Genomic DNA, 12,131 nt, shown 5'->3' on the forward strand with positions numbered 1-12,131 from the left:
CTTTAGCTCCTCCCTTCATCTAATACAGCTTAGTCATAACCACCAAAGCCAAATAATTTTTAAACCTAGATCCTTCCCTCCTTCCCACTTACTCATGTATTTATTTATTTAGACTCAGGGTGCCACTGTGTCATCCAGCAGTGGCGTGAAAATGGCTCACTGCAGCCTCAACTCCTCGGCTGAAGCCATCCTCTGACCTTAGCCTCCCGAGCAGCTGGGATCACATAGGTGCCCACACTACCACAGCTGGCTATTTTTGGTTTTTTTTGTTGTTTTTTTTTTTTTTTTTGGAGAGACAGCTTCTTGTCATGCTGTCCAGGCTGGTCTCGAACTCCCGGGCTCAGGCCTCATACCCACTTCAAAATCAACAGATCTGTCTGGATGCGGTGGCTCACGCCTGCAATCCCAGTACTTTAGGAGGCCAAAGCAGGAGGATCACTTCAGCCCAGGAGTCTGAGACCAGCCTGGGCAACATAGGGAGACTTCTCTCTTTCAAAAGAATTGTTTCCTATTTTTTTTTTCCCCTTGGACGGAGTCTTGCGCCATCTTGGATCACTGCAACCTCCGCCTCCCAGGTTCAAGCGATTCTCATGCCTCAGCCTCCCGAGTAGCTGGGATTACAGGTGCCTGCCACCACGCCCGGCTAATTTTTGTATTTTTATTGGAGACAGGGTTTCACCATATTGGCCAGGCTGGTTTTGAACTCCTGACCTCAGGTGATCCGCCTGCCTTGGCCTACCAAAGTGCTGGAATTACAGACGTGAGCCACCATACCCAGCCAAAACAAAAAAATGTTTTAAAAACAAAAATAAATGAAATAAAATCAATAGATCCTCTCTCCCCATGGCCATATTTCAAAGATGTCGGTGTTTAAATGTTCTTTCCTCCCCTCCTTAAATCCTACTTTCTCTTGTAGAATTTGCAAACCTTAAAGGCTGTATTTTTTTTTTTGTTTTTCAGAGTCTTGCTCTGTTGCCCAGGCTGGAGTGCAGTGGCGTGATCTCGGCTCACTGCAACCTCCACCTCCTGAGTTCAAGCAATTCTCCTGTCTCAGCCTCCCGAATAGCTGGGATTACAGGCATGCACCAGCTAACTTTTATAGTAGAGATGGGGTTTCGCCATGTTGGTCAGGGTGCTCTTAAATTCCTGAACTCAGGTGATCCACCTGCCTCCCAAATTTCTGGGATTACAGGTGTGAGCCACCGAGCCTGGCCCAATGCTAGATTCTTATTACCTCCATTCAACACTCTCCATCTCCCCCTCTACTCCTCCTTAGTTTAACATTTACAGATAGCAAAGAAGGCAGACTGGTATTATCCACAGGGAGTGTCAGAAAACTGAGGAAATACTATATTACTTACCCTACTACTGATTAAAACCTAGAGGAAAGCCACAGATAAACCTTGAGAGCAAATGCAAGACAATACAGAGAGCACAAAACAACAGTATCAACACAAGAAAACTGAAATAAGAAATTCAGATTTGCTAAAGGATTAGAATGGATCACTACAGCAGATTATTCAACAGGAAAGATTTTTTTAAATGCTAAAAGCTAAAAACAACTTATAAATCACTAATTAATTTATATCGTTCCTGGTTAGAAAAAATAAGGCAGTTCAGACAATTACATATATTACTAAACAAGAAAATTAAGAGACTTGGTAGCAAAGATATGAAGGCAATGGAGTCAAATTTAATAAAAGTTACTGTTCAGAAAATTAAGTACCAAAATACAGATTTTCTAAACTGTTTATATATGCCAAGAAATCAGAAAAAGGCAAGGTTGGGAAGGCAACCCACAGCTATCCAAGCACCACAAGGTGTGCTTTCCTGTGAGCCAATGTTTCTCCTCCAAAGAAGTTAGAAAAAGCCTACTGTGGATAGCTCATGTTGTAAATATATGACACGACAGGTAACTACAAACACTAAGTAGTGACCGAGCAAAGTGACTCACCTGTAATCCCAGGACTTTGGGAGGCCGAGGCAGGCGGATCACCACGTCAGGAGATCAACACTGTCCTGGCTAACACAGTAAAACCCCGTCTCTACTAAAAAAATACAAAACATTAGCCAGGTGTGATGGCATGTGCCTGTAGTCCCAGCTACTCAGGAGGCTGAGGCAGGAAAATCGCTTGAACCTGGGAGGCGGAGGTTGCAGTGATCTCACAACACTGCACTCCAGCCTGGGTGACAGAGCGAGACTTCATCTCAAAAAGCAAACAAAAAAACACTAGTAAAATTCTAAATTCAAAGATTATAAAAATAGGACCATTTTTTGTTTGTTTGTTTTTTGAGACGGAGTCTCGCTCTGTCACCCGGGCTGGAGTGCAGTGGCAGGATCTCGGCTCACTGCAACTTCTGCCTCCTGGGTTCAAATGATTCTCATGCCTCAGCCTCTCGAGTAGCTGGGTCTACAGGCACGCATAACCACACCTGGCTAATTTTTTTTTGTATTTTTAGTAGAGACGGGGTTTCACCACATTAGCCAGGCTGGTCTTGAATTCCTGACCTCAAGTGATCCGCCCGCCTTGGCCTCCCAACGTGCTGGGATTACAGGTGTGAGCCACCACGCCCAGCATTCTTCCTCATTTCTTGTTAACAATTTTAACAACATAAACTGACAAACCTGATCACCGAAATACAGCATTCAAAGGCTTTAGCAGAAAAAGACTGAATTGCAGTCAGTGAATCAAATTAGTAAAAATGTTTACTTTATCATCATTTTAATCCTGAAAGTGACATTAAGAGTTTTATCTTGTATTAAAACACAGTGTACCTCCTAATAGATTTTTTTTCTTCTCCTTCCTTTCTGACTGAGAAGTTGAGCAGTGCCAGATGCCCAAACCCAGCTTCCACCACTTTCCTGCTGAAAATCAAGAGCAACGCAGCCCACGGAGTGGCCCCGGCAGGATTCTGGCCATCTCCCCACTACACATGGGTTGCCACTGACTCTGCTTCATTTGGACCCCAGGGTGAGCAACTCACTCACGCTTGTCTTGAAACACACGTGTAATAAATGTTTAGTGTTAGTAATAGTGTGTTACTAAAATGAAGACTCAAGCCAGCAGCAGGGGAGGTGGATTCCAAAAATCACTTAATTATCAAAGCCACTAAAGCCAAGTTATTCCAATGTCTTATTACCAAGATATAGCCATAAAACTTACTTCTCCAGGCTATAATAAATACCTTCACACTCTTCAAGTTTTAAAGACGCATTCTATATAGGATTCTGCCAACTGGAGGCTCTGTCTACCAACTTGTGAGCTGTTTCATCATGAAGGAGGCAAATGGTAGGTCACAAGACTCTGGGTCTCATTCAGAAGTATAAAAACTTACCAAGCAGTGAAGGGTATTCGAGAGAGAGAAACAGGATTTCAAAATGAAGATTCCAAACCACTGCCTACCAATCTGGCACGGCAAGTCGGGCAAATACACACTCAATGACAGTCACTGGGGTCAGAGTAAAAAGAAATGGATTTAAATTAAAGATGGAAAGACTTAAAATCAGGCTTAAAGAAAAACCTCCTGATTTAAATTGCTAAGCACCTACAGGAGATAACCAAATCTACCTCTTACCACCAATCTATCAACAAGACAAAGTCTCCAGCTAAGCGTTACTGTGCTGATACATATTAGGAAATATGTACCCAAAGCACAGAAAAATAGCTGTTGACACAGAGAACCAAGTCATAATGTAATATTAATAAAGTAAACATTTGACCTTTTACCACCTCTAACACGTGGCACCACCAGGAACATTCATCCATGCCTCACCATTCAGGGAAGGTAAGTGAGCTCACTCAGGAAGTGCCACCGGCTTCCAGGTCACTGGTAAGGACGAGCTGCCTGCTGACTCTACCTTCATTCAACAGACCTCGACCGAATCGCATCCCAAAGCCGGCTATGTGCTTGGAACTTACTGAGCAGCTATGGATTCTGGCTTTCAGGAACTCTGGGTCCAGTCCTTAAAATCAAAAGTACTAAATACAGGGCGATGAGAACCTCTATTGCTACATTCTCCTAGCAATAAAGGAGACAAAGCCCCAGCTGACTCTATTATTTGCTTCTTAACAGTGCTTTACTGTAGTGTTCAAGGGTTTTCAAACACTTCATTTCCAGCTTCTCTTAAGCATAATGCGTCCCTATTGACTCTCAACTGTGCCATCAAACGTTAAAACAGAACCTGTCGTTTCATTTCTAACATTCTATGGCTACCTCTATCAAAAGCTGGGCATGGAGGTACTTCAGTCTGGCCAGGGCGGTTGCTCAGGCCTGTAATCCCAGCACTTTGGGAGGCCGAGAGGGGTGGATCACCGAGGTCGGCAGTTCCAGACTAGCATACAAAAATTTGCTGGGTGTGGTGGCTCATGCCTGTAATCCCAGCTACTCGGGAGGCTGAGGCACAAGAATCGCTTGAACAGAGGAGGCAAAGATTGCAGTGATAGGAGATCGCGTAACTACTCTCCAGCCTGGGCGACAGAGCAAGACTCTGTCTCGAAATAAAAGAGATGCTTCAGTCTGACATACCACAATCAACTACAATTTAATTGGAGGGAAGAGCCGGACGTTGGACGGCTTTCACATGCGACTTCACACTGTTGTTTTTCTCCTCTGGCTGGGTATGGCCTGAGGATGACTGCCCTCCAACAACTGAGGATGCTGCAGGAGGACCAGCCCAGCACCTGTCTCCGTCCCCTGCACTGTGCGGCCGGCTCTGCCGCTTCTCCCCCGCTTCAGCATCACCTGCCACACTTCGTCTCAATCTTAAGCCACTGAGAACGATCAACACCAGACCGTTAAAACATAAACCAGTATGGGCCACTAAATAATTCGTAAATATTTCAAAATGTATTTCAAAACCGACTTTGTATGGTCAAAACATTATATTCTAGCCAGTCCAAGTTTTAATAAACAGTAACACCCAGCATCACTACTGGGCAAAGAACTTCAACAGGGCCTACCTTGACACCAAGTCTAGAGCCTCCTTTCCAATTACAAAAAGTGGATAAGCCCCAATTGTGCATTAAAAATTAGTTTGGCCATTTGCTAGGTAGTCCTTCAAAGTATTTCCAAGTATTCAGAGTTCCAGTACCTTTCTGAAAGAAAGGGTGATCTTTCTGGTACTGGTTTGCATAATTATGCCTAAAAAATGTCATCTTGAATTTTCAATGAAAAGTCTTAAAATATTCAGGCGAGTGGAAAAAATGGTGATCCGCTGGCGTTAGAAGTTGACAGAGAGGCTCTCAGTACAAACTGTATCTGAACATGTTCCTTACAAATTAAGATCTGCACCGGGGGCTGGGGGCTTTGAGAAAACCAACCACATTTGAACCCGGTCCACACGGCCTGAAGGCGGAGGTGCGGGGCAAAGCGCGGGGGGGAAGAAATACCAGCAACTCCGCTGCCCCTGCCTCGCCGCGGATCACGTGCCCGGCGCCCCCTCCCCCAGGGCCGGGGGCGGGATAGAGACGCGGCCTCCCGCGCGCCTTCCGCACTCCCCTCCGCGCCCCAAACCCGGGGGCCGGGGTGGTCTCGGGTAACCATCCCCAGGGCGGCGGGGGAGCTGCGCGGGGTCAGAGTCCTCAGCAGCCACCACCGATGCCCCGCCGCCCCCGGCTCCCCGCGCACCCGGCGGGTCGGTCCTGCGGCGGCGGCGGGGGCCGCGTCTACGTGGCGCGGTCGCGGCGAGGCGGGGACTGGGGCGCGGGGACCGGAAAGCAGGGACTGGGGCGCGAGGAGGGGACGTCTCAGCCCGCGTCGCCCCGGAGGGTCCCGGCCTCCAGCAGGACAGCCCCGGGCCCGCGCCGCCCCGGAGGGTCCTGGCCTCCGCAGGACAGCCCCGGGTCCGCGCCGAGGGGAGGCCCCCAGGCGCAGACACTCGCCGCCAGCCCCGGAGGGACGCCGGTGAGGAACCCGGCCCGCGCCCACTTACCTGCGGCGGCTCCGCTCCCGGCCCGCGGGCGGCTCAGGGGAGGCGGCGGCTGGACTGCGACGGCTAGGACCCGCCGGGGAGGGAAGCCGAGGGGGCGGGGTCGGCCGGGGGCGCGCGCAGGGTCGGGGCGCCAGCAGCCGCCGCGGTCTCGGAAGCCGCCTGGGCCGCAGCTGAGTCGGGCGGCCCTCATGAATGGGACGCGGCGGCTGCGGCGGCCGAGCCGGCAGCGGGCGGGCGGGCAGCGCGCAGGCCCCGCCCCAGCCACGTGACGCGCGCTCCCGGCCGCGCGCCGCGCCCCAGCAGGCCAGCGGCAGGCGTGCGGCTTCTCGCCGCTCCCAGTCCCGGGGCTGCGGGCCTGGGCCTCTAGCCGAGTGAGGGCGGGGCCTCGATTTTCTACTGCCTCGGGCGACAGGAGCGTTACTTTAAAAAAAAAAAAAAAGTTTTTCCGGTCCCCAAGGCAACCCTGCGGCGGGTCACGTGGGACTGAGAGCCCAATTGCCAAAAAGGAATATCAAAGTACAAAGAAAGTCTAGGGAATGAATGTTTTATAATCCCCTTTTGATCACTAGTAGTAGCACATCTCCTTTGCTTACTTACATCCCCACCAAAAAAAAAAAAAAAAAAAAAAAAAAATCCTATTACACAACTGATATTTTTAAATATGTCAGGGTTCTTTTGTTGCTTTTTGTTTATTCTTTTTATCGAGGCAGGGTCTCGGTGTGTTACCCCGGCTGGTCTCCAACTCCTGGGCTCAAGCATCCTCCCACCTCGGCCTCCCAAAGTACTGGAATTACAGGCATGAGCCAGCGTCCCCAGCATTAAAATATACTTTTTAAGAAATGGGTGACTCACGCCTGTAATCCTAGCACTTTGGAAGGCCGAAGTGGGCGGATCACTTGGGGTCAGGAGTTCGAGACCAGCCTGGCCAAAATGGAGAAACCCCGTTTCTGCCGGGCGCGGTGGCTCAAGCCTGTAATCCCAGCACTTTGGGAGGCCGAGGCGGGTGGATCACGAGGTCAGGAGATCGAGACCATCCTGGCTAACACGGTGAAACCCCGTCTCTACTAAAAATACAAAAAACTAGCTGGGCGTGGTGGCGGGCGCCTGTAGTCCCAGCTACTCGGAGGCTGAGGCAGGAGAATGGCGTGAACCCGGGAGGCGGAGCTTGCAGTGAGCCGAGATTGCGCCATTGCACTCCAGCCTGGCGACAGAGAGACTCCATCTCAAAAAGAAAAGAAAAGAAATGCGGCCGGGCGCAGTGGCTCACGCCAGTAATCCCAGCATTTTGGGAGGCTGAGGCGGGTCGATCGCCTGAGGTCAGGAGTTGGAGACCAGCCTGGCCAACATGGCAAAACCCCGCCGCCACTAAAGATACAAAAATTTGCCGGGCCTGTTGGCACGCCTGTAATCCCAGCTACGTGGGAGGCGGAGGCTGTAGAATCACTTGAACCCGGCGAGCAGAGGTTGTAGTGAGCCCAGACGCCACTTCCCTCCAGCCTGGGAGCGAAACTCTGTCTCAAAAAACCAACCAAACAAACAAACAAACTAGATTGCTGATGTTGTATACTATTGGTGCACACTGGTTTTTAATTTGCAGCCTATTCTATTATTATTCTATGATTGAAAGTAATGAACAGAAGCCTATGTTATTTCTATATAAATGCCAGTTAATTTATGAGGTGCATCTTGTGTGTGATCATTGATATAGTTCTGAAGGTACTGAAATAGGCATTTGCATACACAAAGCTGTTGCCTGAAGGACAGGGCTGCAGTCCAGTTTCTTCCCAGTAGTGCCTAGTGTAGCTGGGCGGTGCTTGGATCCAGGGAGCAGGCGACCACTTCCTCACTTAAGTTCCTTCTGCTTTTCTCTGAAACTCAATCAAGTTTTGCCCCATCTGTAATCAAGGCCCTACAGAAACATAGGTAGTTGCAGTGGCACACGCCTACTAGGAATTTTCCTCATTTCACTGCTTCTCACTTGGCTTCACAAGTAAAATAAAAATTTAAGAGGACTAAAATATCCCCCTCCATATTCAATGGATTTTATAAATATGGAGAAGAAAAATTAAAGCTAGAGAGAGAATTTAATCCTCAGTTTCTACGTCAATAAAATAAAGATAGTAGTGTCTTTCTTACAGAATTGTTTTGTGGATTCCCCGTGATAACTTATAAAGTGCCTACTTCAGTGTCTGCAACGTGGAACAGGCTGTTAGTGTTTATTTTCTTTCCTTTCTTCCATTTTTCCCACTTAGACTTTTCCTGTTTCTCTCAGGCTATTTTCTCTATCTCTGCCTTGGGAGGGAAATATTCTGCCAAGCTCCCTTCCTTCCTTTCATCATTCAGGAAGCCCTAGAGCTCCCCTCCCTTCCTCCAAACAACCTTGCGTTTGAGACCCCACTCAAAACGAGTGGTTCAAGTTGCTAGTATTTTCCTCATTTTCCCCATGTCTACTAGCTTACAACACCACTTAAGCAAAGCGGTGACTCATTAAGTGTTTGTTGCATGATGAATCCCTGCACCTCCTGGGCTAGGAGATCTGGAGGGGCCACCCCAGGGCCACCTACTCCACGGGAGTGTCAGAGGAAGAAAGGGCTTCCTTCCACTGGCCTCTGACCCACCGCCTTCCTGCTCCAAGGTGAGAAGCCTCACTCCACTAATCGTCCCCTCTTCCTCAACTCTGGCTTCATTCCTGCGCTTGAAAAAGCAGCTTTCGTGGCCCCTCGGTTCCCCCTCAGGCTATTGACTTACCACACAGCTTCTCTTTCCACCCAAGCTACCTGAAAGAGTTTCAGGTTTTCTCCCGTCTTCACAGGCTTGCTCCTCCTCTAACCCTGAAACTGCTCAAGCTAAAGTCACCGATGACCTTCTGGTTGCTGAATACAACAGACCCCTTTCATGTCCCATGCCTCATGATCTCTGCAGGGCGAGATGCTCTTGATATTATTTCCTTCTTGAAACTCTCTCCTCCCCTCATCAGTGGGAACTCCTCTGAATTCTACATGCCTGTGCTCAGTGGCTTTCAACGCCTCAACCAGCAAGGTCCAGTGATGTCAGATTCAAACCCATTATTTGTGCTGCTTCAAACCTGCTCCTCCTGAATCTCCTATCCTGGCTGATGGCACTGTCATCTGTTTAGTCATCCCTGCCAGAAACCTAGAGGGGAGTCTCATTTCCCTCTACCCCCATGCTGCCTCCATCATTCCTCCTCATGATTCCTCCTCATGATTCCTACTCTTCCTGAGGGAGTTCGTGTCACTCCTGCTCTAGCTCTCTGCAGAGCTACTGTATTGGCCGCTTTGAGGGCTCTCCTCCGCCGCACCACTCACCCCTGCTTGTGATTAGGCCCTCGCCATCTCTCTTGTGGTCCATTGTAGGAATATGCCAACTGGTCTCCCTGCCCTCTTGTCCTGCCCAATTCCAAGCATCCTCTACTCTGAATTGCAGACCTGGCCATGGCACAGGTGGTTGGCAACCCATTGTCTTGACTAAACCAGCCAAGTTCCCTAGCATGGCATCCAGCGTGCTCCTTTTCCGTCTGATTTTCTCTCCTGCACCTTCTAGTCTGTATGCTTCAGCCATCATCCCTTTTGCAACAGGATTTTTTTTTTTTTTTTTTTTTTTTTTTGGAGACAGGGTCTCACTCACTCTGTTGTTCAGGCCAGAGTGCAGTGGTGTGATGACGGTTCACTGCAACCTCAAACTCCTAGGCTCAATGAAGCCTCCCACCTTAGCCACCCAAAGTACTGGAATTACAGGCTTGAGCCACGGTAGCTGGGAAGAATAATTTTTCATATATTAACTTCTGTGTTTTTCCTTAGAGTTCTCTCTTTCTTCTTCTCCTTATAAGAATGCACCTAGGCATTCTGCTTGTCTCAGGAGGTTGTTGGCAGAGTGGAAAGCAGAAGTTGTCTGCAAGACATTTCCTTCCTGTCTTTTATTTCCAAAACTCTGTGCTCAGTGAGGAACCTATCTAAGTCAAGGGGGAGAGGGCCACGGAGAAAGCATATCTTTGAGGGAATCTGGAAAGCAGAGAGGGATTTTCTCTAGAGTAAGAATCAAGCCTGGAGTTGGAAGGAGGTGGTCCTATGCCCTCCTGTCTGGCAGCTCTCAGGGGAGGTCATTCAGCCTTAGAAAAATAGCTTTTTTGTTCCCAGCTTCTGCAAACCTTTCTCTGTGAGGACAGAGAATAGCCAGCAGTTTCTGTACCATCCCTGTGTGCCCAGCTCTTCTAGTAATTCAACTTCTATCGTTAACACCAGTTTATAGATGAAGGAACTGCAGCACTGAGATGTTGAGTGACTTGCCTCAGATCTCACAGCTTATCAGCAGGGATGCTAGAATTTGCCTCCAGCCCTCCTTGACTCCTAAACCTCTATTTTTTTATTCTCTTTCTAAAAAAGTTATTATTTAGCCATCAAATGAATGAACCAAAACTATTTTTTTGTAATTTATTTTTAGTAGAGATGGGGTTTTGTCATGTTGGTCAGGCTGATCTTGAACTCCTGACCTCAAATGATCTGCCCACCTTGGCCTCCCAACGTGCTGGGATTACAGGCGTGAGCCACCCAGCCCAACACAAACCTGTATTTTTACCTCCCACTACCTTCCCTCAATTGCCCTACTGCCCTACCCCAGTCAATGTATTTTTTCTTGTGTCTCAGTCCACCTTGTACAGATCACAGTTATAGTACTTATTATACACATAGTAGGTGCTCAATAAATATGTGATGAAAAAATAAGTGAAGATTTCTATTTCATCTAATATGCTCAGCTGGGTATCTAGACCAACCTTCCCACGCTGAAAACAAAAACACAAATACTGGGCAAAATAATAAAAATATATTCTGGAAGGTATCTATAAACTGGCAAGAAATTAAGAAATTGCCCCAGGACAGGGTGAAGGTCAGAACCCAGAGAGGTAAGCCGAGCCCAAAGCCGGCATATGCCTGGAGAGTTTTTGCTGGATCTAGTGAGTTTGAATGCTGATTTTTGAAGCCTTGGGAGTTTTGTACAGCAGAAGTAAAGGTTAGTATGTACTTGAAGTGGGGAGATTAATAGAAGACCCAATAAAGGTAGAATTGCAAAAGCAAAGTAGTAGAATAAAAAAAAAATTACTTCTCAAGACAACTGAGAAACCTCACTAAAGCTGGTCACATATGAACATATAAAACACATACAGGCCAGGCGCAGTGGCTCACACCTGTCATCCCAGCACTTTGGGAGGCCAAGACAGGCAGATCACTTGAGGTCAGGAGTTCGAGGCTAGCCTGGCCAACGTGGTGAAACCCATCTCTACTAAAAATACAAAAATTAGCCAGGTGTGGTGGTGCACACCTGTAGTCCCAGCTACTCAGGAGGCTGAGGCAGGAGAATCACTTGAACCCAGGATGCAGAGGCAGTGAGCCAAGATCGGGCCACCTGCACTCCAGCCTGTGCAACGGAGGTAGACTCCATCTCAAAAAATAAAATAAATAAATAAATAAATAAAAATAAAATAAAATATATAAGCAAGTCTCAACAAATCTGAAAATTTTGAATGCATTGGCTGGGCACATTGGCTCACAACTGTAATCCCAGCACTTCAGGAAACCAAGTCGGGAAGATAGCTTGAGCTGGGGAGGATCGCTTGAGCTCAGGAGTTTGAGACCAGCCTGGGCAGCACAGAGACACCTCATCTCTACTAAAAATGTAAGAAATTAGCTGGCTGTGGTAGCGCGTGCCTGTAGTCCCAGCTACTCGGGAAGCTGAGGTGGGAGGATTGATCGAGCCTTAGAGGTTAAGGTTGCAGTGAGCCCAGATTGTACCACTGCACTCCAGCCTGGGCAATAGAGTACAACCCTGTCTCAAGAAGAATGAAAGAGAGAGAGAAAAGAAAGAAAGGAAAATGTTTATCATACAGACTGTGTCCTCTGATCACAATGCAATTAAGACAAGAATAAACTCTTTTTTTTTTTTTTTTTTTTTTTGAGACGGAGTCTCGCTCTGCCGCCCAGGCTGGAGTGCCGTGGCCGGATCTCAGCTCACTGCAAGCTCCGCCTCCCGGGTTTATGCCATTCTCCTGCCTCAGCCTCTCGAGTAGCTGGGACTACAGGCGCCCGCCACCTCGCCCGGCTAGTTTTTTGTATTTTTTAGTAGAGACGGGGTTTCACCGTGTTAGCCAGGATGGTCTAGATCTCCTGACCTCGTGATCCGCCCGTCT

The 12,131-nt window shown here is 48.2% G+C and overlaps 1 protein-coding gene across 8 annotated transcripts in view; it reads right to left on the reverse strand.

The window, feature by feature from the left end:
* The window catches only part of LPIN2 (lipin 2), a 127,755-nt gene that overhangs the window by 108,404 nt on the left and 7,220 nt on the right, over positions 1-12,131 (reverse strand). For 3 of the 8 annotated variants that reach the window (XM_065534064.2, XM_065534066.2, XM_065534065.2), the window contains exons 1-2: positions 5,933-6,177; positions 1,955-2,048 (exon numbers count right to left, since the gene is read on the reverse strand). The exons of 1 other annotated variant lie outside the window; for it this stretch is intronic. Coding sequence is in view for 1 of the 7 variants with exons in the window: in XM_065534062.2 (XP_065390134.1) it covers positions 4,962-5,024 (63 nt within the window). In the remaining 6 variants the exon portion in view is untranslated. Of the gene's footprint in view, positions 1-1,954; positions 2,049-3,336; positions 3,451-4,961; positions 5,444-5,932; positions 6,178-12,131 lie in introns of those variants that run through there. 4 more of the 8 variants (XM_074022760.1, XM_005587093.5, XM_065534068.2 and 1 more) reach the window with 3 other exon arrangements.

This window comes from Macaca fascicularis, chromosome 18 (assembly GCF_037993035.2).
Source record: "Macaca fascicularis isolate 582-1 chromosome 18, T2T-MFA8v1.1".
Taxonomy (NCBI): domain Eukaryota; kingdom Metazoa; phylum Chordata; class Mammalia; order Primates; family Cercopithecidae; genus Macaca; species Macaca fascicularis.